General features: G+C 43.5%; 1 protein-coding gene across 2 annotated transcripts in view; it reads left to right on the top strand.

Annotated features, from left to right (window-relative positions):
* The window catches only part of sorcs2 (sortilin-related VPS10 domain containing receptor 2), an 810,245-nt gene that overhangs the window by 274,307 nt on the left and 508,199 nt on the right, over nucleotides 1–27,739 (top strand). For both annotated transcript variants that reach the window (XM_068040075.1, XM_068040081.1), the window contains exon 3: nucleotides 19,438–19,537. In XM_068040075.1, the coding sequence (XP_067896176.1) occupies nucleotides 19,438–19,537 (100 nt within the window). The remainder of the gene's footprint in view (nucleotides 1–19,437; nucleotides 19,538–27,739) is intronic.

Genomic DNA, 27,739 nt, shown 5'->3' on the forward strand with positions numbered 1-27,739 from the left:
ATGCTGTTACGATCATGCTGGTTGTTCCTCTGACAGGTTGGAAAACACACTGGGACTCTGGACGGACCTCCTTTGCAATTGGCAAGAGGTAATTAAGAAATAACCTAGCTAGGACTTTGCCAATAGCTATGCCCCTGTAGTTGCTACGATTCGACTTGGCTCCTTTCTTGAAGATTGTGATGATCGTCGTGTCTGTAAGGTCACTTGGAATTTCTTCATTCTGCCAGAGCTTCACAAATAGGACATGTATCTGAGAGATCAGTATGTCTCCTCCATGTTTCAGTACTTTTGCAGGGATATTGTCAGGATCAGAAGCTTTGTTGTTTTTCATTTGGTTGAAAATATCAGTAACCTCCATAATAATGACATGAAATTCAATAGTGATTTTTGAGTTTCCTGTGGTTTTTATGCGGAGTAGATCGCAAGTATATAACCACAATTAGGAACCTCGACATGGATCTCGAGATGGAAAAGAAAGGAGAAGTTGCTGTAGTTGAAGAATCTCTACAACCTTGAAAACTTTTATGATCAAGATTAAACCTGTTCATAATATCAGTGAAGACTGACAGTCATCTCTTTAATTGTTACAAGTAATAAGACATCCTGTACAAATAGTTTTGATGTCCATTTTGTATTAGCAGTGACTTGTCCAATTATGTTGCTCTTTGTTTGAGAACTGAAACTAATCCGATCTATTCGGGTTTCATTTCTGTCTTTCTACAATTAATGGTTCGCTGAAGTGTATTCTGTTTTACCATGTGCTTGAATTTGCAAGATTTCTTTTGTCTATTTCTCTTAATCTTTTTTTGTCTCCTTTTATCTTATTATTGATCTGTATTTTCTTACTCTCCTATCTCTTTTTACTATTTCTTTCTATGCTTTTCCACTGGTCTCTCCTTTTAATGTTTCTTTCTTAATCACTTTCTCCTCAATCACCTCACTCCTGTCGATACAGATTGAGGAAATAATTTATTTGAACTGCCTCACTGAAAACATATACTTTACTCCCTTTTCCCAATTTAGTGCACTTGGTACTTAAAATGACACTTTCTGCTTCCTAAATGAATTGAACATTGCAACATGAATTAATTATAATTAAATACATATCAGTAGTCAACATATTTCAATAGCCATGTTTAGAAGGAATTGCATTGGTCAGCACGTGACTGTTGGATTGATCTTTGTTGCTGTCATTTCCCTCTAAACATGCCAAAGGTTTGCTAAATAAATGAATATTTAGATCAGGATTTCTAGACTGTTTACAAAAGATCAATTTTAGTATTTGTACCTTGGTCAATCTGATTTCAACTACATTGGAAAATATCTTAATTATACAAATAGCAATTTATGGCAATTTTATTTTTTCTCGATCATTGCTCAATACATTAATGCTTTATGCCACTAATGTTCATAATCCACAAGCAAAACATTATACACCTGCCATGTTTTGCTGCTGGGTTTGCAAATGTGTGATTCTCCCATGATTTGAGTAAAAAAAATTGCACTGCAGCATCAATGACATCATTGGGCTGTGACCTTTGCATGTAAAGTAGGCCCCTACTTGCCTGGGGCAGGTGGCCTTGCAGTTTCTGTTTTCTAGTAAGTAAAGTGGGGTGGGAACATTGCGCAGACCCCCGGTTGCCAGTTAATCACCTGCATTCCCCACTGGCACAGAGCCGGCTGGGTTAAAATCTAGGGTTAACTGTTGGATTTGCTGATAGAACATGCGTTGAAAAATAAAAGCTTCTAATGTTTTGCAACAACAACTTGCCTTTATACGGTGCCTTTAATGTAGTAAAACAACTCAAAGTGCTTCACAGGGGTGTTTATCAAACAGAATTTGACACAGAGCAACATAAGGAGATATTAAGGCAGACAACCAAAAGCTTGGTCAAAGAAGTTGGTTTTAAGGAGCAAGGAGGAGAGAGGGTTGGGGAGGCGGTGTGGTTTAGAGAGAGAATTCCAGAGCTTAGGGCCAAAGCAGCTGAAAGCAAAGCCACCAATCGTGGAGCAGTTAAAATAGGGGATGCGAAGGGACCAAAATTGGAAGAGCACCGAGCTCTTGAAGGGTTGTAGGGCTAATGATTATAAATCTCTTATGCTTGTTCTCCCCTCTCCCTGGAACCATGCATTATTTCCTAGTTGAGAAACAGGAGGTGACCTTCCGCCATATTCTGCTGTGTGACTGACAGCGAGGACTTGCCTGAGAGGAATTCAAGGTGATTCACGATTTTATTTTCTCAACCTGGCAAAAACTGAAAAGTTACTGAGTGGAGAATCATGGATGGAAGCTTGCATGCTGGTTCTCATTGACACCGAGAAAAATCGGTTCAGAAATGCAGGAGCAATTTTCCTGACTTCTGTAACTTTGGTAGACAGCATCAAAACCCCTCAGGAAATGGCTGAAAAATGTTGCTTCCGCTGACTCTGTCGAGTTATTCACCATAATTGTGGTAGGAGACCAGGGGAATCTACTGGGAACTTGAGGCTCATTTCTGCCTATGTCAGAAGCTGAGACTTGCCTGGAAAGAAACATGTAGATGCTACCATGGCCCATGTGCAAAGGGAGCTGTTTTGAAACTTTTTTTTAAAATGGCTAGCCAAGTCTTCGAAGGTCCAGGTCACAATGCAGTCTGCCAGGTGAGAGAAACTGTTATCACATTACTGGCTGGTATGCTTGGTTTCAACAGGTATACTTGAGTTGACTATAAGCTGTTCCAGCTAAAGCAACTTTCATTTATATAGAGTCTTTAAAGTAGTAAAATGTCCCAAACCCCATCAAAGGAGTGCAATTATTGACACCGCACTAGAGAAGAAAATATTAGTATAGGTCACCAAATGCTCAAAAGGATAGAGTTTAAGCAGTGTCTTTAAGGTGGAGAGAGATGTGGAGAGGCAAGTAGGTTTGGGGAGGGAATTCCAGAGCTTCTCAAAGGGTTTTAGAGCTGCAGTAGTTTACAGAGATAGGGAGGCACAAGGCTATGGAGAGATTCGAACACGAGGATGAGAATTTTAAAATTGAGGCATTGGTGGACCAAGAGCCAATGTAGGCTAGCAAGCACAGGGGTGATGAGTGATCGGGACTTGGTGCAAGTGAGGATACAGACAACAGAATTCTAGATGCGTTTAACTTAACAGAAGGTGGAAGCCCAGCCAGAAGTGCATTGGAATAGTTGAGTCTGGACAAACACATGCATGAGGGTTTCAGCAGCAGATGAGTAAAGGCCGGGGCAGAGACAGTTATTACTGAGGCTGTTCCAAACAGGAAGTTGCCCATCAACATGCTAATGAGGCACAGCAGTTAAAATAGGCATGTCCTGATTCTACCACATGTGGGAATTTAACAGGCACCAGCAGTACTGGAAACAAACTGGCAGTTAAAATCTGCTCCCCTCACTGCCCCCCTGCCATCTCCCACCAAATTATGTAGATGAGAGAGGGAACAGAATGCAGGGTTGAAATGAAACAAAGATTTGAAGAAAAAAAAGGCAAACAAAAAGCTTAGCATGGATTGCATTTAAAACTGTAGTGAGGGATTGTGACTGTTGAAAAGTATCTAGCTCCATAGCCACACAATGGGAGGTGTTTTGCATATGAGCGATATTGGATCAGTCGTCCATTATACATCCATTGACTTCTATGGAATGAAAAGCGGGAGAGATGTTAAATAAGCTTCTGATTCACTGTCACCCATTTTACACTATTGCACAAAATTAAAATGACCCCCAGTAAATTTAGCTCCCTTGCACTGAAGTTTCCATTTCTGCTGCACACTTCAGAAACTGACATCAGTAGTTCACACCACCCTGATGGAAGTTAGGGTTTACGCTTGACCACATTCTGAGATTCAACCAGATATTTGTAAACAAAAGGAAAATTGGCACCTCAAATTTAAATGGAGGCTTTAATTAACGGCTTGGAAACAATTTTTTTTATCACAGCTTGACAGCAGTTAGATGATTCCTTGCCAAGCACACCAGTTCAGAGTTTGCTTATCATCACTGTTATACAGAACACCAGCACATCACGTAAACACGTGATATGGGACATAAACGTAACCTCGAGTGGGATTTTTATTTCAAACAAATTCTGGTCTTTATATGGCAATTACCATTTTATTATTTTGAGAGCTGCAGGGTTTAATGCATAGTGTAAGAAGCTGAATTATATTGAAAGCAATGAACATCAAAATAGATATGTCTTTCTTGCTGAGAATTATGGCTGGAATTTTATGCCACCCCAGCGAGCCGGGAGTGGGGGGGGGGGGTGTAAAATTGCTGGTGAGAAATGGGCCACCCGCCCCAAGCCAATCAAGGCCCTAAGTGGCCACTTAACGGCTACTTAAGAGCCTTCGCCCGCCTCCACAGGTATTTTACCCGTGGCAAGCGGGTGTCCAGTAGATGTGAAAGGCTGCCCAGTGATACCTGGCGGCCTCTCAGCGCACCGGGGGGGAGGGGCCCTGACAATTAGTCATAGGGTGCCCAATTGAGGGCTGCTCCTGCTTCCCTACCCACCCCCAGGACCCGAGACACCCCCCCTCTTATTCCCCCAAATGACCACCCTTGCCTCGCTGGTTTGCGACCGATTTTCCCCCGGCGAGGCAAACCCAACTGATCTTCAGTCCTGGCTCCATATCTTCGGCTGGGTGGCAGTCCCAGCAGTGGCCACCGCTCCCGGTGGCGCTGCTGGGACTAAGCGCTGCCAGCCCCATTATCAGCCGGCAGCTCAATGAGGCGGGATGTCCTCCCTCATGCAGGTGGCATTCCCGCCTCTGAACACTTAAAGCCCGGGGACTTTTACGTCAGTGGCCAGCTCCCGTCCGCCTGGTGTAAAATCCAGCCCCATATCCTTTTAAAATTCCATTTTGAGTATCATTTCCCCTCTACCCCTTACACTTTGTGCATCCACCCAACTTATCTCCCCATATTTAGAGAATAAGGAAGCAGCACACCCTAAGCCTGCTGGCAATGCCTGCCATTTCAATTCAGCATCCTGCTCTCACACCCACATTTCTGTCCTTGGTCTGCTGCAGTGCTCCAGTGAACATCAGCGCAGGCTCGAGGAACAGCACCTCATTTCCCATTAGGCACTCTACAGTCTTCCAGACTCAACGTTGAGTTCAATAATTTTACAGCATGACTGGCCGCCTTATTATTTTATTTGATTTTATTCAACCATTTACTTGCTTAAAACTTGTTTTTTCATGTTTGTGCTTTTGGACAGAGCTGTCCATTACTCTGATATTAACACTCTGTCTGGACTAATGCTTTGTCTTTCACCGCACCGTCAACACTCATGTTCACTTTGTTCAATGACATCTTTGTTATTTAATCTCTCCGGCCCTCTACCCCTATCCTACATCTTCCCTTTTGTTATCTTCCCCCGCCCCCCACCACCCCCGACCCCTGTTTCACTTGCTTAAAACCTCCTACATTTCTAACCTTTGCCAGTTCTGATGAAAAGTCACAGACCTGAAACGTTAACGCTGCTTCTCTCTCCACAGATGCTGCCAGACCTGCTGAGTATTTCCAGCATTTTCTGCTTTAATTTCAGATTTCCAGCATCTGCTGTATTTTGCATTTGTTATTATGGCAGTGATCCTGATTGGGTGAGAATAGTCTCAGTAACTCATCTTTTTATCTCCGTTTTCGACTTGGGCCTCCATTTTGCATCTACCCCTCTAACAGGACTAAAGACTTGCTGCATGAGGAATTACCCTTAGACTCAGTGCCCTTTTTTTAATAAAACCCCAAATCCCGGCTGTCCTTATTTTATGGCTTGATCTACCAGCCCACACATTTTCAGGAAGTTATGAACTTCTAGCTCCTAGATCTTGCTGTTCGGCACACCTTCAACAGTTTTTCAGTTGAGTTAATACAGTTCAGGATTTTTTGACAATTTTTCCACAGAAATGATTTGGATAATGCTGGATTTTTAAAAACGGTATGGAGTATATGTTCCCTCCCAGATGGTGTTCAGATGGCCATCTGGCAGTGCGCCTGGTGGCCTCACCTTTTGAGCCTCATTAACATACAGCCAGCAAGCTTTTTAAAAATTTGTTTCTGGGATGTGGGCATCACTGGCTAGGCCAGCATTTATTGCTCATCCCTAATTTTTCTTGAACTGAATGGCTGGTTTCAATCTCATAATGAAGAGCTGGAACCTGTCATAGCCGCTAAGCGCATTGCACTTTTGAACTACAAGAAAGCCCCCAGCGATTTAACATCCGCAGTACTTAACGCAGCCAGAAGTACTGCACAAAGAACAGCTAGGCGTTGCGCAAACGACTACTGGCAACACCTATGCAGTCATATTCAGCTGGCCTCAGACACCGGAAACATCAGAGGAATGTATGATGGCATTAAGAGAGCTCTTGGGCCAACCATCAAGAAGATCGCCCCCCTCAAATCTAAATCGGGGGACATAATCACTGACCAACGCAAACAGATGGACCGCTGGGTTGAGCACTACCTAGAACTGTACTCCAGGGAGAATGCTGTCACTGAGACTGCCCTCAATGCAGCCCAGCCTCTACCAGTCATGGATGAGCTGGACATACAGCCAACCAAATCGGAACTCAGTGATGCCATTGATTCCCTAGCCAGCGGAAAAGCCCCTGGGAAGGACAGCATTACCCCTGAAATAATCAAGAGTGCCAAGCCTGCTATACTCTCAGCACTACATGAACTGCTATGCCTGTGCTGGGACGAGGGAGCAGTACCCCAGGACATGCGCGATGCCAACATCATCACCCTCTATAAAAACAAAGGTGACCACGGTGACTGCAACAACTACCGTGGAATCTCCCTGCTCAGCATAGTGGGGAAAGTCTTTGCTCGAGTCGCTCTGAACAGGCTCCAGAAGCTGGCCGAGCGCGTCTACCCTGAGGCACAGTGTGGCTTTCGTGCAGAGAGATCGACTATTGACATGCTGTTCTCCCTTCGTCAGATACAGGAGAAATGCCGTGAACAACAGATGCCCCTCTACATTGCTTTCATTGATCTCACCAAAGCCTTTGACCTCGTCAGCAGACGTGGTCTCTTCAGACTACTAGAAAAGATCGGATGTCCACCAAAGCTACTAAGTATCATCACCTCATTCCATGACAATATGAAAGGCACAATTCAACATGGTGGCTCCTCATCAGAGCCCTTTCCTATCCTGAGTGGTGTGAAACAGGGCTGTGTTCTCGCACCCACACTTTTTGGGATTTTCTTCTCCCTGCTGCTTTCACATGCGTTCAAATCCTCTGAAGAAGGAATTTTCCTCCACACAAGATCAGGGGGCAGGTTGTTCAACCTTGCCCGTCTAAGAGCGAAGTCCAAAGTACGGAAAGTCCTCATCAGAGAACTCCTCTTTGCTGACGATGCTGCTTTAACATCTCACACTGAAGAATGCCTGCAGAGTCTCATCGACAGGTTTGCGTCTGCCTGCAATGAATTTGGCCTAACCATCAGCCTCAAGAAAACGAACATCATGGGGCAGGATGTCAGAAATGCTCCATCCATCAATATTGGCGACCACGCTCTGGAAGTGGTTCAAGAGTTCACCTACCTAGGCTCAACTATCACCAGTAACCTGTCTCTAGATGCAGAAATCAACAAGCGCATGGGTAAGGCTTCCACTGCTATGTCCAGACTGGCCAAGAGAGTGTGGGAAAATGGCGCACTGACACGGAACACAAAAGTCCGAGTGTATCAGGCCTGTGTCCTCAGTACCTTGCTCTACGGCAGCGAGGCCTGGACAACGTATGCCAGCCAAGAGCGACGTCTCAATTCATTCCATCTTCGCTGCCTTCGGAGAATACTTGGCATCAGGTGGCAGGACTATATCTCCAACACAGAAGTCCTTGAAGCGGCCAACATCCCCAGCTTATACACACTACTGAGTCAGCGGCGCTTGAGATGGCTTGGCCATGTGAGCCGCATGGAAGATGGCAGGATCCCCAAAGACACATTGTACAGCGAGCTCGCCACTGGTATCAGACCCACCGGCCGTCCATGTCTCCGTTATAAAGACGTCTGCAAACGCGACATGAAATCGTGTGACATTGATCACAAGTCGTGGGAGTCAGTTGCCAGCATTCGCCAGAGCTGGCGGGCAGCCATAAAGACAGGGCTAAATTGTGGCGAGTCGAAGAGACTTAGTAGTTGGCAGGAAAAAAGACAGAGGCGCAAGGGGAGAGCCAACTGTGCAACAGCCCCAACAAACAAATTTCTCTGCAGCACCTGTGGAAGAGCCTGTCACTCCAGAATTGGCCTTTATAGCCACTCCAGGCGCTGCTTCACAAACCACTGACTACCTCCAGGCGCGTATCCATTGTCTCTCGAGATAAGGAGGCCCAAAAGAAAGAAAGAAGAAGAATGGCTTGTTAGGCCATTTCCGAGGGCATTTAAGAGTCAACCACATTGCTGTGGGTCTGGAGTCACATCTAGGTCAGACCAGGTAAGGACAGCAGATTTACTTCCCTAAAGGGCATTAGTGAACCAAATAGGTTTTTCCAACAATCGAAAATGGTTGCAGGTGGAAAAAGAGCGCCTTGGATCAGTGTGCTAGATTCAGGCTAGCACAATGTTGGAAAGGAGAGGAGGTTGGGAGGCGGCATGGGATGGGTACCTGATGTGGCCGTGGCCCAGATTATCTTTCTGGCACATTCCTGGTTGTCCCGGTCTCATAAAAATGAGGGGAAAAAATTACAACCTGGACTCGTCTTCAGCTGGGTCGCAGTTGAAATTTGCAGAGAGTGAATGCATGGCACACGTTCCGATCATTTAAGTCCTAAAATGTCAATCAGGATCGTAAGTATGTCATAGGACCACAATTTGCATATTAAAGGTGCTTTCACCTGACTCAGGCATATGGTCTTGCTATTCAACAACAGGCCGTCGGAAAGATAACGTTGAACATAGTGTCATTGGGAGCGGCGTGATGTCATTCCCCATCATTGTCTGGGTGCCAGCAACCCAATTCCAAAGACAGGAAGTCTCAAAATGTTGTATTTTAATAAGTTTTTTTTTAAAAGGCTGTCTGGTAAAGAGTGTTTAACACTCGTCATGCATGGAGGTAGAGAGCTCTTTGACCTCAGTTGTCTGTGAGTTGGGGTTAAGTAAAGAGATTGACAGTGAAAAGGCAGTCCAGCATTTGCAATGAGAAGGCTGCTGAGACATAAGGGCTTTAGAAAAGGCAACCTGAAAAAGTGAGAATGCAGAGGAGTTAGATGTTTTTAAGTCAATGAAGATGAAATGTTCATTATTTCTAAGTTGCTATGCAGAAGTACATTGTATTAATTAAGCTAAGTGAATCTGATCATAATTATTGCTGCTGTTGCTCTAGAATAAAGCAGCTTAATGATTCAAACCAAGTCTCATCTGTTAACTTATGGCAGTGCTGAATTTATGACAACTTCCATTCCTTGTTTTTCCTCTCAAATGTATTGCCTCATGCTTACTCACATTAAATTGCATCTGCCCAGTCCGCTAAACTGCCTATGTGCCCCATATTATTTAACTAGCGCCTACGGTCTCCAAATGTTGAGATTGTGCGAAAGATATATATACATTGTTTATAGGTGTTAAAAAATAGTGGAATTCGCACTGACCCCTGAGATCAAACACCTCAACATCTGCAGGGATTTTCCTAATTTCCTGATGTCACTTCAGCAGGAGAGCACTGAATCCTTGGAGAAACAGCGTGAATGGGTGAAAAAGGATGTATATGCAGTTTCTCTAGCTGAAGTTATGGCAGAAGATTGGGAGAACGCCAATGGAAATTCAGGACCTATTATTCTGATAAATATGACTTGCCTTTAGCAAAGTATACAAGCAGGCTACTAGTTACTTTTATCTGAAGTACTGCTTGAAGTTTTGGTCACCATGTTATTAGGAGGACATCATGGGAGTGCAAAAGGTGCAGTGATAGGCTGCCCTTCTGATTCCTGGCATTGGATGTTTGAGTTACGAGGAACTGAGTTTGTTTGCACGAGAGAAGAGAAGACTGAACGGGGATCTTACCGAGATATTCAAGATTCTTAAGGGTATCAATGAGTTGAACCTGAGAAACTGTTGAGCATAGTCTCAAGAATGAAAAGGAAGGTGAATGAATAAATCAGATATAATTATTTCATACAGACTGTAATGAATGGATGGATATGAAAATCTGGTCACATCCAGTAATTTTAAGAGGGAATTGGACAGGCATTTGAGGGATGTATGAGAGAACAGTATATTCTCTTTGAACTCTGACTGACGTGAGCCAAATTGACTGTTTGTTTACCAGACCTGTACATTCCTGTGTAACTATGGAGGCAGGGAAAAAGTTCCATTCTCCAAAATAATTTCAATAGCTGAAATATTTTGCAGTTAGTTTTGCTTGAACTTTGACATGGAATCATGGAATGGTTACAGCACAGAAGAAGGTCATTTGGCCCGTCATGAAGGTGCCAGCTCTCTGGCAGAGCAGCTCACCTAGTCCCACTCCCCTGCCTTTTCCCTGTAGCCCTGCAAAATTTTTCTCTCCAGATTATTGTCCAATTCTCTTCTGAAAGCCATGATTGAATCTGCCTCCACCACGCTCTCAGGCAGTGCATTCCAGATCTCAACCACTAGCGGTGTAAAAACTCTTTTCTTCATGTCGCCTTTGTGTCTTTTGCCAGTTATCTTAAACTGGTGTCTTCTGGTTCTTGATTCTTCTGCCAACGGGAACGGTTTCTCCCTCTCTACTATGTCCAGACCCATCATGCTTTTTAACACCTCTATCAAATATCCTCTGAATCTTCTCTTCTCCAAGGAGGACATAGAATCATAGAGTTATACAGCACAGAAACAGGCCCTTCGGCTCATTGTGTCTGTGCCAACCATCAATCACTTAACTATTCCAATCCCATTTTCCAGCACTTGGCCTGTAGCCTTGTATGCTATGGCGTTTCAAGTGCTCATCTAAATACTTCTCAAATGTTGTGAGGGTTCCTGCCTCTACCACCTCTTCAGGCAGTGTATTCCAGATTCCAACCACCCTCTGTGTGAAAAGAATTTTCCTCAAATCCCTTCTAAACCTCCTGCCCTTTCTTTAAATCTATGCCCCCTGGTTATTGAGCCCTCCGCTAAGGGAAAAAGTTTCTTCCTATCTAACCTATCAATGCCCCTCATAATTTTGTATACCTCAATCATATCCCCCCTTCAGCTTTCTCAGCTCTAAGGAAAACAACCCTCGCCTTTTCAGTCTCTCTTCATAGCTGAAATGCTTCAGCCCAAGGCAACATCCTGGTGAATTTCCTCTGCACCCTCTGCAGGACAATCACATCCTTTCTATAGTGTGGTGCCCAGAACTGTACACAGTACTCTCGCTGTGGCCTAACTAGCGTTTTATACAGCTCCATCATAACCTCCCTGCTCTTATATTCTGTGTCTCAGCTAATAAAGGCAAGTATCCCATATGCCTTCCTAACCACCTTATCTGCCTGTGCTGCTGCCTTCAGTAATCTATGGACAGGTACACCAAGGTCCCTCTGACCCTCTGTACTTCCGAGGGTCCTACCACCCATTGTATATTCCCTTGCCTTGTTAGTCCTCCCAAAATGCATCACCTCACACTTCTCAGGATTAAATTCCATTTGCCACTGCTCCGCCCATCTTAACAGCCCATCTATGTCATCCTGTAATCTAAGGCTTTCCTCCTTACTATTTACGACACCACCAATTTTCATGTCATCTGCGAACTTACTGATCACACCTCCTATATTCACGTCCAAATCATAATGTACACTACAAACAGCAAGGGTCCCAGCACCGATCCCTGCTGTACACCACTGGTCACAGGCTTCCACTCACAAAAACAACCCTTGACCATTACCCTCTGCCTCCTGCCACTCAATCAATTTTGGATCCAATTTGCCAAATTGCCCTGGATCCCATGGGCTCTTACCTTCTTAACCAATCTCCCATGCGGGACCTTATCAAAAGCCTTACTGAAGTCCATGTAGTCTACATCAACTGCTTTACCCTCATCTACACATCTAGTCACTGCCTCGAAAAATTCAATCAAGTTAGTTAGACACGATGTCCCCCTGACAAAACCATGCTGACTATCCCTGATTAATCCCTGCCTCTCCAAGTGGAGATTAATCCTATCCCTCAGAATTTTTTCCAATAGTTTCCCTACCACTAATGTTAGACTCACCGATCTGTAATTACATGGTTTATCCCTGCTATCCTTCTTGAATAATGGTACCACATTCACTGTCCTCCAATCCTCTGGTACCTCTCCTGTGGCCAGAGAGGATTTGAAAATTTGTGTCAGAGCCCCTGCTATCTCCTCCCTTGCCTCACATAACAGCCTGGGATACATCTCATCTGGGCCTGGGGATTTATCCACTTTTAAGCCCACTAAAACAGCTAATACTTCCTCCCTTTCAATGCTAATATGTTCAAGTATATCACAATCCCCCCACCCGATCTCTATACCTACATTGTCCTTCTCCATAGTGAACACAGATGAAAAGTAATCATTTAAAACCTCACCTATGTCCTCCGGCTCCACATACAGATTGCCACTTTGGTTCCTAATGGGCCATACTCTTTCCTTGGTTATCCTCTTGCCCTTAATATACTTATAAAACGCCTTGGAATTTTCCTTTATCTTGCCCGCCAGTGTTTTTTCATGTCCCTCTTCGCTCTCCTAATTATTTTTTTAAGTACCCGCCCCCCCAACCACACTTTCTATACTCCTGTAGGGCCTCCGCTGTTATCAGCACTCTGAATCTGCCATAAGTCTCCTTTTTTTTCCTGATCCTATCCTCTATATCCCTTGACATCCAGGCTTCCCTGGACTTGTTGGTCCTACCCTTCACCTTAATGGGTACATGTTGGCTCTGAACTCTCACTATTTCCTCTTTGAATGACTCCCACTGCTCTGATGTAGACTTTCCGACAAGTAGCTGCTCCCAGTCCACTTTGGCCAGATCCTGTTTTATCATATTGAAATCATCCTTCCCCCAATTCAGTACCTTTATTTCTGGTCCATCTTTGTCCTTTTCCATAACTACCTTAAATCTTACAGAGTTATGGTGACTATCCCCGAAATGGTCCCCCACTGACACTTCTACCACTTGTCCAGCTTCATTCCCTTGATTAGGTCCAGTACTGCCCCTTCTCTTGTAGGACTTTCTAAGTACTGGCCCAAAAAGCTCTCCTGTATGCATTTTAAGAATTCCACCCCCTTTAAGCCATTTGCACTAAGATTATCCCAGTTGATATTTGGGAATTTGAAATCCCCTACTATTATTACCCTATTATTTTTACACCTCTCAGATTTGCCTACATATCTGCTCCTCTAACTCTCCCTCTTGGAGGCCTGTAGTATACTCCCAGCCAAGTGATTGCCCCCTTTTTGTTTTTGAGTTCTACCCATTTGGCCTCATTTGAGGAACCTTCTAAGATATCATCCCTCCTCACTGCAGTAATTGACTCCTTGATCAACAGTGCAATGCCACCTCCTCTTTTACCCTCTCCCCTGTCTCGTCTGTAGATTCTATATTAAGCTGCCAGTCCTGCCCCTCCCTCAACTATATCTCTGTGATAGCAATAATATCATAATCCCATGTTCTAATCATTGCCCTCAATTCATCTGCCTTACTAGTAAGACTCCTTGCATTAAAATAGATGCAATTCAGCCTTGCATTTTTCGCTTGTGCCTTAACAGGTCTATATTTGTGCTGCCTTCCAGACTGACTCAGTTTCTCTTCTATATTTGACTGTGCATCACCCCCTTCTGTATTCCATCCCTCTGCCAAATTAGTTTCAACCCCCCCCAACAGCACTAGCAAACCTCCCAGCAAGGATGTTGGTCCCGTTCCGGTTCAGGTGCAACCCGTCCAACTTGTAGAGGTCCTACCTTTGCCAGAAACAGACCCCGTGATCCAGGAAACTAAAGCCCTCCCTCCTGCACCATCACCTCAGCCACGCATTCATCTGCTCTATCCTCCTATTCCTATGCTCACTAGCACGTGGCACCGGGAGTAATCCAGAGATTGCAACCTTTGAGGTCCTGCTTTTTAATCTTCTAACTAGCTCTCTAAATTCTTGTTGCAGGACCTCATCCCTCTTTCTACCTATGTCGTTGGTGCCAATGTGTACCACGACTTCTGACTGTTCACTCTTCCCCTTCAGAATGTCCTGCAGCTGCTCCGTGATATCCTTGACCTGAGCACCAGGGAGGCAATATACCATCCTGGAGTCATGTTTGTGACCACAGAAACGCCTATCTGTACCCCTTATGATAGAATCCCCTATCACTATAGCTCTGCCACTCGTTTTCCTCCCATCCTGTGCAGTTGAGCTACCCGTGCTGCCACAGACTTGGCTGTTGCTGCATTCCCCTGAGAAGCTATCTCCGCCAATAGTATCCAAAGTGGAAAATCTGTTAGATTGGGAGATGGACCCAGGGGACTCCTGCACTACCTGCCTAGTTCTTCTACCCATTCCCTTCCTGCCTGAGCAGTCCCAGCTTCTCCAATCTATCCATGTGACTGAAGCTCCTCATCCCTGGAATCATTCTCATGAATTTTTTCTGCACCCTCTCTAATGTCTTCACATCCTTTCTAAAGTGCAGTGCCCAGAATTGGGCACAATACTCCTGTTGAGGCCAGACCAGTGTTTTGTACAGGTTTATCATAACTTTGTTGCTTTTTTATTCTATTCCCCTATTTATAAAGCCCAGGATCCCATATACTTTATAAACCACTTTTTCAACCTGCCCTGCCACCTTTAATGATTTGTGCACGTATATCCCCAGGTCCCTCTGCTCCTGCACCCCCTTTGGAATTGTACCCTTTATTTTATATTGCCTCTCCTTGTTCTTCCTACCAAAATGAATCACATTACACTTCTCTGCATTAAATTTAATCTGACACTTATCTGTATATTCCACCTGCCTGTCTATGTCTTCTTAAAGTTTATCACTATTCTACTCACGGCTCACAATACTTCCAAGTTTTGTGTCATCTGTAAATTTTAAAATTGTGCCCAGTACACCCAAATCTAGGTAATTAATATATATTCAAATGAAATTCAAATGAGTAACGTGATATATGAATTTCAATGCCAGTGTGATGCTAGGTATATTGACTGTACGTCCCAAAGACTGGTGGATCATATCAAACAACATGTCCCTTCCGCTGTTCGCAACGGTCAAGGTACAGGCCGTACAGTCCGTTCTTGTAAAACTCAAAACACAGTGTCCCACATTAGATATGATTCCACAATTGGACATTTGCTAAATAATCCTCACTGTGCTAAGAATTACATTGACAACCATTTAAGATTGTCAGTAGGGCTCGCATTGTGGCTCATATTAATACACAGGGCCCTGTTCTTTGCAGACAGAAAGAACATGTACACACAGCACCTGTTTCAGCTAAATAAAATAAGTGAAAGCCATTCACTGGTTTATTCCTCAGGGCAATGCTTTGACCAATCAGAGTCAAGCTGCCTGATTTAAATTTCAAACAAAGCTTGACAGTTAACTGTCAGGCACCATAAATTGGTACATTCTCCATGTCAATGCCTCTATCAATCAGAGTTCACTTGCCAAACCAATTAATACTCTCTTCTCATACAGTTTAAAGTTGTTGCTTTACCTTACATTGGTATTCTTGTGGATTGTGCTGATGAGTGCAAGACAAAAAGCTTTGACAACATGTCTATTTTCAGCAGTACTCAAGTTCTGTACTAGCACATGACTATCGGAGATTTATATTTGTGCAATGCCAATCAACTTTCTGGTGCAGAACAGGAACAATTTAAATTGTACTATCTTAATCCTCCAGGTAGCAAATTGTTATTAGAGATTTTTAAAATGTAAAATTAATTGTTTTCTTTTCATTTCTGTCTTTTGTTTCTCTCTACCTTAATCCAATTCTTTTCAACCTCTCTATTTCCTTTTCTGTACCTGATTTGACTCTCATTCTCCCTATTTCCTTCTCAGTTGTTTCTCTGTTTCTTTCTCAGTCCTTAAATCACATTGGTTAAGAAGATAGAGTGTTGGTTCCATTGTTCACCTTGTCATACATACCCTGTTATCAGTTTGCACATCCAGGGCAAAACATTTTCAAGCTGAAGTGGGTGAGAGAAAAAATGTAACTAATGGGACATGCTGTGAGATGCCCCACTCCAGCAAATTCTGGGCCATTGTACAGTTTGCCTTTCACACAAAATGTCTCTTTTTGTTCTGCAACCGAGTATTTGTGAGTTAAGTTGATTGTGGCCAGAAATTTAACATCCCGCATCCTTTTTTGTACCTGCACAGTGCCAGAAAGTCACGGTTACAATAGAGCATGTACACTGCAAATTAAGGCTGTTCCTTTCATGAGTTCTAACTGACATTTCTGTTGAATTATATTTTGAAATGTTCATGTAGAGTGTGTACATTTTGCAAATTAACTTGCCAAACCCTCCGAAGAAGGGTCACTGACCCGAAACGTTAACTCTGCTTCTCTTTCCACAGATGCTGCCAGACCTGCTGAGTGAATCCAGCATTTCTTGTTTTTGTTTCAGATTTCCAGCATCCGCAGTATTTTGCTTTTATATTATTGCAAATTAACTACCTTGTTCATCAGAATTATTCCCAGTGGTTGTGAATTGCTTCGTGAATGGCCTGAAGATGTGAAAGACACCAAATAAAAGAAAGTTACTTTTTTCATTTCAGTGATGCTTTTTCAATTTCCTTTGCTGGCACTTCTGTAAGTTCTTGGATAGATGAAACACTGGTGGTCACATGGTTCTCTCAATCCCCTTTGTTTGTAATGAGGTCCAAAGTCTAAAACCCAAAAACTTTCTCAGGTGTTATTGTCAGTGTTTACCCCCAGGAGGGACATCTCCATTCATGAATGCCTCAAGATGGCTTTGAATGTCCCGCTAGTGAGGGTGATCTGAATAATGTACTCAGTCAACCAAAGCATTGTCTTGGCTGGGCTTCTTATTAGACTTGTGTCTCCAATGTGATCTCTTGGTATTTCAGATGCCAATTGTGGTGGCCATCTTGGTTGTCAGATTTTTTAAAAAGTTAACTATTGGATTTTTTCCATTAAAAGTTTAATGTCAATTTCCAGTCAATGAATTAATATTTCTCATTTGACATATAGTGTTTTCTTGACACATCCATTCTTGGCTGAGCGGTAATTTCCTTCAGTTAACCATTGTGAAGACATTGCCTTCACGTCCTGTACCCTCACTATCAACTCCATTCCACACCCTAGCCTTTTTCTCAGAACCAGACTGTTAGGCCTCTCAGTGTCCTGTTGGCTCAGAGCTGAGTTTTAAACCGTATAACCTCTCAATCAAAAAGGTTGCCAACCTTCACCTCTGTAACACCTCTGCTGGCACCTCAGTAAATCTGCCACTCATTTGTGTATTTGTCACCTCCAGAATCAATTGCACCAATGCTCTCAGCTGGCTTCCTATCCTTTACCCAGTAAACTTCAGCTCATTTAAAATTCTGTTGCCTGTATACTATCCCAAGTATCATCCATTCATCACCTCTGACCTCACTTAACTAAATTGGTACCTCAACAACTCAAATTTAAAATTCTCATCCTTGTGTTTAAATCTCTCAATTGCCTCACTGTCTGTAATCTCTTCCAGGCCTACAACACCGTCCCCCTCCAAACTCTCTATTCCACTGACTTTTAACTTTTGTGCCCTGTCTGCCCTATTGGTGAGGATGTTTTCAGCTGTCTAGAGCCCATGCTTTGGAATTGTCACCCTCTAAAATCCTCGCCTCTCCAACTCCATCACCTCCTTTAAGCCCCTCCTTAAAAATTCCTCCCTTTGGCCAAGCTTTTGGTCACTCCTCCCTAATATCACCTTCTTTGGCTCACTCTTTGTTTTCCTCATGCCTTTGCATAGCACCCTGAAACATTTTTCTGTATTAGTTGTGCAAGTTATTGTTATTGATTTTGTAAGTGATACTTGTAAGAAGTGTCCTTGAAGCACCCTGGTAGGAAATAAGCTCCACCCCCCTTGCCTTGGCAACAACAACTTATATTTATATCGCATCTTTAATGTAATAAAATGTCCCAAGGCACTTCACGAGTGTATTATAAATCAAAATATGACACCGAGCCATGTAATGAGATATTAAGGTTTTAAGGAGTGTCTTAAAGGAAGAAAGCGAGGTGCAGAGGTGTAGGGAGGGCATTCAAGAGCATAGGGCTTAGGCATCTGAAGGTGAGGCCACCAATGGTGGAGTGATTAATATCAAGGATGCTCAAGAGGCCAGAATTAGAGGAGAGCAGATATCTCAGACGGTTGTGGGGCTGGAGGAAATGACAGAGATAGGGCATGGAGGTATTTGAAAACAGGGATGAGAATCTTAAAATAAAGATGTTGCTTGACCGGGAGCCAGTGTCGGTCAGTGTGGACAAGGATTACAAGGTGAATGGGACTTGATGGCATGGACATGGACAGCAGAGTGTTGGATGACTTCAAGTTTACAGAGGGTAGAATGTGGGAGAGCAGCCAGGAGTAAATTGGAATAGTCAAATCTAGAGGTACCAAAGGCATGAATGTGGGTTTTAGCAGCAGATAGGTTGAGGCAGGGGCGAAGTCGGGTGATGTTACAGAAGTGGAAATAGGCGGTCCACATGATGCAAATATGTGGTTGGAAGCTTATCTTGTGGTGAAATATGAGACCAAAGTTGCAAACAGTTTGGTTTAGTCTCAGACAATTGCCAGGGAGAGAGTTGGAGTTGGTAGCTAAGGAGTGGAGTTTGGAGGGGGACATAAAAACGATGGCTTCAATCTTCCCAATATTTAATTGTGGAGGAAATTTCTGTTTATGCAGTTCTGGATGTCGGATAAGCAGTCTGATAGTTTAGTAACAGTGGAAGAGTTGAGAGAGGTGGTGGTGAGGTAGAGCTGGGTGTTGTCAGTGTACATATGGAAGCTAACTCTGTACTTTTGGAGCATGGGGTCGAAGGGCAGCTTGAAAGTGGGAAATAGGAAGTGGGGGGGGGGGGAGCAGGGTTAAATCCTTGGGAGATAGCAGAGGTAACAATACGGGAGCAGGAAGAGAAGCCATTGGAAGTGATACTCTGGATAAGATTAGATAGATAAGAATGGAATCAAGCGAGAGCAGTCCCACTCAGCTGGATGACAATGGAGAAGCAGTGGAGGAGGGTGGTGTGGTCAACTGTGTCAAAGGCTGCAGACAAGTCATGAAAGACGAGAAGGGATCGTTTACTTTTGTCACTGTCATATAGGATGTCATTTGCATTGGCAGATACTATATTAGTTTTTGACTGAACTATGGTGAACTCAGGCTATTCACTGTCTGTAAAATTCCCATTCTTGGAATGTCTTATTTGCAATAATGGAAGTTTTATACATGTCCACATATAATAATATCACCGTTAATCACCCATTGCTTCCTATTTTTTGTTGACAGGTCATCGGATTATGGAACCAACTATGTAAAACTGAACCTGCAGTCTGGCACCAACAACATCATCACCAATTTCTACATTTGCCCTGCAAACAAGAAAAAGGTATGAGAAATCTAGAGTGTAGAAATGGATGGAAGGTGTAGTTATTGGTCACTTTAAATACTTTTTTGTTCCTCTTTTTTTCCAAAAGCTGTAACCCCTTCAGAGCAGCTTTTCAGATATCCAGAGAAAGAGGCTTTTATTGCTGTCCGATGCCACTGTCAAGTAAGCAGTCTTCACAGTGCATCAGGGAAATCTATCATCAGAAACCTGGTGATGTTGCAAAAAGCATGGCAGTAACTATTTCAGCTGTGTAAAGAAGACTAGATCAACATGAGAACACCCAACTCAAATGCTGTACCTTGTCAAAATGTTTTTCTTTCTTTTTATAACTGTGTAACACAGAAAATTGGGTAGAAGAAACTTAGCAATGCGCCTCTTTTAAAATTCACACAATCAGACTTGTAATTGAGATCCCTTGTCTGGGTCACATTAAAACCATTACTACTGCAGAAACTTTGACAACCCTGCACAGGTTCCTAAAGCATGTTTCAGCTTATGCAATTAGTAGAAAAATGTTAGTAAGTTTCTTTGTAAGAATTGATGCTTCAATTCCTGTATGGAAGGGTTAAAATTCAGTGTGAAATTACAAAGTTTCTTTGAATTTTAAAGCAAGCTTCTGTGGTGTTAACTATGAAAATGCAATTTGAAGAGCAAAAGAAGTAACAGCTGTATCATAACTGAGTTCTTTTCTTTTAAACTCCACATATTCACTTTTGTTCTTGAACACACCTTGATCCAGCAGCACGGTCTCAGTCTGAAAACCAATTTTGTATATTGTTAAATTGCATTTGTGAATCAGCAGGGCACCATTTCAGAGCTTATTCATTCAAAAAAAAAATCTTGTTGACAAGGTGAACAGTACAAATTGCAGTTCTGTTTCTCTAAAGGGATGTGACAGTGAAAGGGCATCCTAGCGACATGGCGACATCAATCTTGCAGATTGGTGCAAAATAATTTGTTGCACTATATTTTCTGCATTGTTCTATGCTAGCCTCTGTGGAATTGGTAACCAAAGCTCTTAATTTGCCCCTGAAGGTACACGATACAATGTGTCAGGCTAGGCCCCCACCTGCCAAGAATGAGGCACATTAATTTTGTCATGAACATTGATTTTAAACTGTTACTGGAGTGAAGAAAGAACTTGTTAAACAGATTAGCTGTGACTGGAAAAGACATTTGCATATTAACAGACAGTGTTTGGAAGGAGAAAGCAGCCATTCCCTGACACATTCAACCCACAATGGACTTTTGATCACCAGATGTTGAAGGTGGGGAGCTCACATTCCAGGTTGACTGCTAAGATGGCCGAAAACACAAAAAGACATGGTCAAGCCAGCTAGTCACATGACTAACCTGCTAGGCAACCTAAGTTTTTTGAATTTGTACAAACAGTTTGGGCAGAAAGCAGAATGTTCCTGGACTGAGAAGATCTCTCCTGGCTGGCTCACCACAGCCTCTCCTGTCTACCTGCTCCCATCTCTTTCTCACAAGCCTCTGAATCCACTGAAGACACATGAACCCCAAGAGGGAAAAGTCTCCTACAGTGAACAAGGTTTAAGAAGAATACTGGGCCCCACCGAAAAGCAAGATCTACCTACAATCAAGAACTCTACAGTGAGCTTGAAGACCAATAATAAAAACTCTTCAGATATTGCCTCAAACCTTTCCACTTTATTTCTTCTGCTCTTTTCTGTTTTCATGTGTGTATCACGTATGCATGCTAGCATGGGCACATTGTGTATCCATTGGCATCAACCAAATTAGAGTTTAAGTTTAATAAATTTCAGCTTTTCTTCTTTAAACCTAAGAAAGCCTGTTTGTGCTGGGGGTTTTTTTGCCTTATAATTGGAAAGTGGTGAACAAGGATTAACTAAGGGGGAGCTTTAAACACGGGGTGTTTAATATTAAACCCTGTTACAGTAAGACCAGGTGAGGCCAGAAAGGGAACCCGAGACCTCTTTCTCACCGGGTCGTAACAATTGTTTTCATAACTGGCTTTTATGTATGTGCTGTCTCCTCTCATAAACTGGACAAGAAAATCCTTAAATTCAGTGTTTGTGAAATGCTATTACTGTTATCTGTATCGCTTTGGGCAGTGTTTAAAGTCGATAGAAAGCTCACAACGTCTAGTCATGTCAAGTAAAAAAATTAAATATTGTTAATTGTTGAGGGAGCTACTGGAGGTAGGATTTATCTGGAAATGACACTCTGTTTAGAAGTAGCATCGGGAGCAAACACTTCATTATACCTGAATGAAATGATTCTTCCTGGTGGCATTGCTCAGAGGGTGAGGTAACAATCGGTTTTACATTGGGTTACTTTAGTTACTGATGTGAACATCACAGAAGTTGTTAAATGTTTCCTGAATGTAATCATTTCCCCATCATATACTGAGAAACAAATGTTCCTTCAGCAACCATTCTGCCTGTATTGAACACACGAAAGACAGAGAGCTGAAATCTGCTGAAGGGTTCCTCTCTTGCTTACATAGAGGCAAAAATAAATACCTGCAATATTTCTTTTGGAAGCTTTCAAAATTGGATGACATTCAAGATATAAACCCCCATTGTCCAGATTTTCTAGCCAGGTTCTCAAGCTCAATTTCCTCCATATTTTGTGAGTAACATCATCTCCTTTATGATGTGATAGTATCACCTGCATCAGCAATAAGTCTGTTTTCAGATTTATTGATTATTTTTGTCAGACACAAAATGCAGAAATCATACACCAAGTATTTTAATAAAAAAAGCCACTTCAGAAATCAATTGGATGAGATGAATCCAACAGGTGGCCAAATCTGACAAATTACTTTTGCTTTACCATGTAATATCTGCTTGTTTGAAGGGCATTGTCTGGAGTGATATATATCCTCATTTCTTCTGTCACAGAGATTCTTAATTGACAATCCACATAATGCAAGTACCACACAAATATTCTTTGGCCACAAATCTTACTTTTTTTTTCATTTTCTTTAAATTGATCAACACAAATTTTGTTATTTTTCTTGTTTCTGCCAATTTGGATTCCCATGAATATGTCTTTAGGACAAATTTATGCTACATCTGTGCTTGGGTCCGTGATGTTGAGTGTTCCTGGTCAGATGAGAGTTTTCATCTCATTTTGTCAGTGAGTCTTCATTTATGCGTGTTTCTGAATAGGCTCAGTTCGTGGATTTCCATTGCTGTCATATTGGCCACAGGTGAAATTCATGTTGCTCTGGATGGAACGTGTGGGACAGTGCAAACACTTACTGTGTGTTTCCTATGCAACTATCTTGCCACACCTTTTGAAGTGAGCGCTGCTGGGAATGGAGCAAGTCAGTGGAAACAAAAAGACACAATGGGAATGGAGAGTGACTTGACAGTGAAAGAGACAGATTTTGAAATGGAGAGACACAATGAAATAAAAAAAAGAGTGCAGAGAAAAAATTAATGTGCTCCAGTGCATCTGCCAGCACTTCTTTCACTGACCTTGCCAAAGTTCATGTGGTGAGAGGGAGCTCCCCATCTGCCCTTTAACAAGTTAATAGCTGTGCCAATGCTACAAGCGGAACATTTCATGTGCCTGCAAGCCCCAACATGCTAGTTCCAGAGAGAATGCCAGATTTCCCTCCCTGGGAAAAAAATTAAATGTGCCCCTAGCAGCCCCTTTTGTAAGAGAGCTGCTTTAAAATAATTTTCTTTTTGAAAATTCTCCTCCTTTGAGGGCCCTGACTATAATCTCACCCAGGACCTCCAGGTGGGCTCACTTCTGCTCTTCGGCAGTCTGGTAATGCTGCTGATGGAACATCAGATTCCACTGAGAGCTCAGGACATCACTGGCCCTGACCCCATTATTCTTATGCCACTAGTAAGAGGCCGGTTGAAATAAAGCCCTTTACATGGCCCAAAAAAGGGTGGGCCTTTTTTCCTAGTGCCAGGCTAATTTTCAGCCCTTCCAGTGTTCTCCTGCCAGAGTTACAGCAGGATTATAACTGAAGAGCCATAGATTTTTATCTCCACTGGTGTTGTGCCTGGTCACCACCTCTTGCTAGGTGCTGCACTGCTGCCCAGTAAGGAGGGTGACCAGGAGTGCCAAATGGAGCAGTTCACTTTGCCATCTTATGCGGCAGCACTTCCACTCTGCTGTCCATCAAATGGGGTGGGGGTGGGGAGGTGGTGGTGGTGGCAGCACGTAAGTACATGTGCCACTCCATTGCTTATCTAGAGACACTGTTTGTTAACTCCAATCTTTTTTGACCTCCACAATTTTATATCCTCAAATTTATTTTTGTCTGCCAATGATCACTTACCTTTAAATGTTACCTTCCCATAAATGGTTGCTGCAGCCCTTTAAGAAGTACAGATAGTCCTATCTCTTACATTGATATCTCCCTGTGGTTGCTCAACAGCAGACTGGAGCTGACAGTGGATACATAATTAACCCATATTCCCAAGGATTCAATATATGGATTGCAGGCAGATAGATGGCCTACACTGGACCACAGGGCCACACAAAATGGAAAATCCATCCCATTGAGAATAGGGAGACTATGGTAAAAAAAAAAGGGAGGTGTTAGGAACGGAGGGTTAGCAGCAATTGAGGGAAATAGAAGGAATACAGAGAATAAAAGACAAAACAATTGGGAATGAAAAGATATGTAGCATTGAAGTAGGGAAATAGCGAGACAGTGCAGTAAAACTGGGTGACTCCTACAATGACGATTGACATTACCATAAAAGGAGGCAGCAGTGGAAATAGATACAGGTTATAGTGAAGTTCTTCCTATTTAGATTCTTTAGGAGATTTATTGCTGAATTTTCCCGGTCCCGCAGAGGCGGGTTAGGAGGCAGGACCAGGAGTGAAATCAGAAAAGAGCACATCAGGTCGGTTACTCAACATATTCCCATCTCTGAGTGATCATGTCAGAGGCGAGGTGTGTGTGGGGGAGAGATGCTGCAGCCGCCTGGATCCTCCTAATGGTGGCCAAGGCTGGGATTGGGGGGTACCTTTGGTGCCTTGTCCCCATCACCCCAGCATGGACCCGCTGGGTTGTGGTGGCTGCAGGCCACCCTGTGGAGAGGTTCCCCCTTCACACTGATGACCTGACAACTGTGGCCATGAGAGATTTTTCACTTTATAGAATGCGGCAGAGAGCGCCCTTATGGTCTCCTGCCTGACTCAGCAACGCCCACCTCTCCAAGTTCCTCCCATTGAACCTCCCACTTCACTGGTCCACCTGCCATCCTGAATTGGACAGGGCTCCAGGCGACGACTTATTAATTGGCTCCCTCCATGAAGATCGTGACCAAAATCCCGCCACGGCCAATTCCGGGTTCCTGTACCAGAATTGAGGCCAAAGTCAGGATTGCATCCCAAATAGGAAAATCCAGCCTTAAATCTTTTTTCTTTTGTGGCTGCACTAAACATAGATTTACTTTGAAGTTCTGGATGCCTTTGATTCAATAGACATTATCCATAGAATTGCATTTCTATAAATTTACTGCCTGCAGTTTGTGTTTGCAGTTTTCCAGTAAGTAAGAATACATTCTCTGTTACAGTTAATGGTCTGCTTATGAGGAGAAATGTCTGTAGTTATTTGTGTGGATAATTTCAATGGTGGAGAACATGACTCTACATTAAAAACACGAGCATAACGTAAAGAAAAAAGACAGTTCCCAAAACAGGGCATGGACTGGGGCAGAGATTTGTTTATGCTGACGATGTGTCTGAGCTGAAACTAAAGACAGACACCGAGCAATCCAAAAAATGGCAGAGTGTGAAACAGTTTGTATTAGCTTTCAGGATTGGAAAATGTGTAGAATGAAAAAGGCCAGCAATACTCAAGTAATAAAAACAAGAAATGCTGGAAATACTCAGCAGGTCTGGCAGAATCTGTGGATAGAGAAGCAGAGCTAATGTTTCAGATCAGTGACCCTTCATCAGAACTGGCAAATGTTAGAAATGTAATAGGTTTTAAGCAAATAAAGTGGGGATGGGGCAAAAGATAACAAAAGGGGAGGTGTTGATAGGACAGAGGGTCACAGAGAATAACTGACCAGAAGGTCATGGAGGAAAGGCAAACAGTATGTTAATGGTGTGCTGAAAGACAAAGTGTTAGTGCAGAGAGGGTATTAATTGACAGAAAAATGAACAGCCCTGGCCCAAAGCACAAACATGAAAAAAACAATGGGTAGGCACAGGGTAAAAAAATGAATGATGGAACAAACTAAAATAAAATAAACAAAGAAAAAAGAAAATAATAACTAAAATAAAAAGGGGGGCCCGTCATGCTCTGAAATTATTCAACTCAGTGTTCAGTCCCGCAGGCTGTAGCATGCCTAATCGGTAAATGAGATGCTGTTACTCTAGCTTGCGCTGATGTTCACTGGAATACTGCAGAAAGCCCAGGACAGATATGTGGGCATGAGAGCAGGGCAGTGTGTTGAAATGGCAAGCAATCGGAAGCTCAGGGTCATGCTTTTGGACTGAGCGGAGGTGTTCCGCAAAGCAGTCACCCAATCTGCGTTTGGTCTCCCCAGTGTAGAGGAGACCACACTGTGAGCAGCGAATACAGTGTGCTAAATTGAAAGAAGTACAAGTAAATTGCTGCTTCACCTGAAAGGAGTGTTTGGGGCCTTGGATAGTGAGGAGAGAGGAGGTAAATGGATAGGTATTACACCACCTGCGATTGCATGGGAAGGTGCCTTGGGAAGGGGACGAGGTGTTGGGGGTAATGGAGGAGTGGACCAGGGTGTCACGGAATGATACCTTCAGAATGCTGACAGGGGAGGGGAAGATGCATTTGGTAGTGGCATCACACTGGGCATGGCAGAAATGGCAGAGGATGATCCTTTGGATCTGGAGGCTGGTGGGATGGAAAGTGAGGACAGGGGGAACCCTGTCACGGTCCTGGGAGGGAGGGAGGGGAAAGGGGTGAGGGTAGAGGTGCAGGAAATGGGCTGGACACGGTTGAGGACCCTGTCAACCACAGTGGGGGAAATGCTCGGTTGAGGAAAAAGGAAGACCTATCAGAAGCGCTGTCATGGAAGGTAGCATCATCAGAGCAGATGAGTCGGAAACGAGAAACTGGGAGAATGGAATGGAGTCCTTACAGGAGGCAGGGTGTGAAGAAGTGTACTCGAGGTAGCTGTAGGAGTCCGTGGGCTTGTAATGAATATTAGTAGATAGCCTATCCCCAGAGATGGAAACAGAGAAGTCGAGGAAGGGAAGCAAAGTGTCGGAGATGGACCATGTAAAGGTGAGAGAAGGGTGGAAATTGGAAGCAAAATTAATAAAGTTTTCCAGTTCAGGGCGGGAGCAGGAAACAGCACCGATACTGTCATCAATGTACCGGAAAAAGAGTTGCGGGAGAGCGCCTGAGTAGGACTGGAATAAGGAATGTTCGACATATCCCACAAAAAGACAGGCATAAGTAGGACCCATGTGGGTACCCATAGTAACACCTTTTACTTGAAGGAAGTGAGTAGAGTTGAAGGAGAATTTGTTCAATGTGAGAACAAGTTCAGCCAGGCAGAGGGTGGTGGTGGATGGGGACTGATTGGGCCTCTGTTCAAGGAAGACCTGGAGAGCCCTCGAACTGTCCTGGTGGGGGATGGATGTGTAGAGAGATTAGACATCCATAGTGAAGAGGAGGCAGTTGGGGCCAGGAAACTGTAAATGACGTAGGGCATCAGAAGAGTCACGGATGTAGGTGGGAAGAGACTGGACCAGGGGAGAAAAGATAGAGTTGAAATAGGAAGAAATAAGCTCAGTGGGGCAGGAGTAGGCTGAAACAATGGGTCTGCCGGGGCAGTCCTGTTTGTGGATTTTAGGAAAGAGATAGAAGCGGGCTGTCCAGGGTTGCGGGACCATGAGGTTGGAAGCTGTAGAGGGAAGATCACCAGAGGAAATGAGGTCAGTGACAGTCCTGTGGACAGTAGCTTGATGTCTGGTGGTGGGGTCATGGTCCAGGTGGAAGTAGGAAGAAATGTCTGAGAGTTGGTGCTGAGCCTCTGCAAGGTAGAGGTCGGTACGCCAGACAACAACAGCACCACCCTTGTTTGCAGGTTTGATAACAATGTCGAGGTTAGACCTGAGAGAACAGAGTGCAGCAAGTTCAGAGGGGGACAGGTTACAGTGAATGAGGGGGGCAGAGAAATTGAGACAGCTGATGTCTCGCCGACAGTTTTTAATGAAAAGATCAAGAGCGGGTAAGAGGCC

The sequence above is a fragment of the Heterodontus francisci genome, chromosome 1, assembly GCF_036365525.1.
Source record: "Heterodontus francisci isolate sHetFra1 chromosome 1, sHetFra1.hap1, whole genome shotgun sequence".
Lineage (NCBI taxonomy): Eukaryota > Metazoa > Chordata > Chondrichthyes > Heterodontiformes > Heterodontidae > Heterodontus > Heterodontus francisci.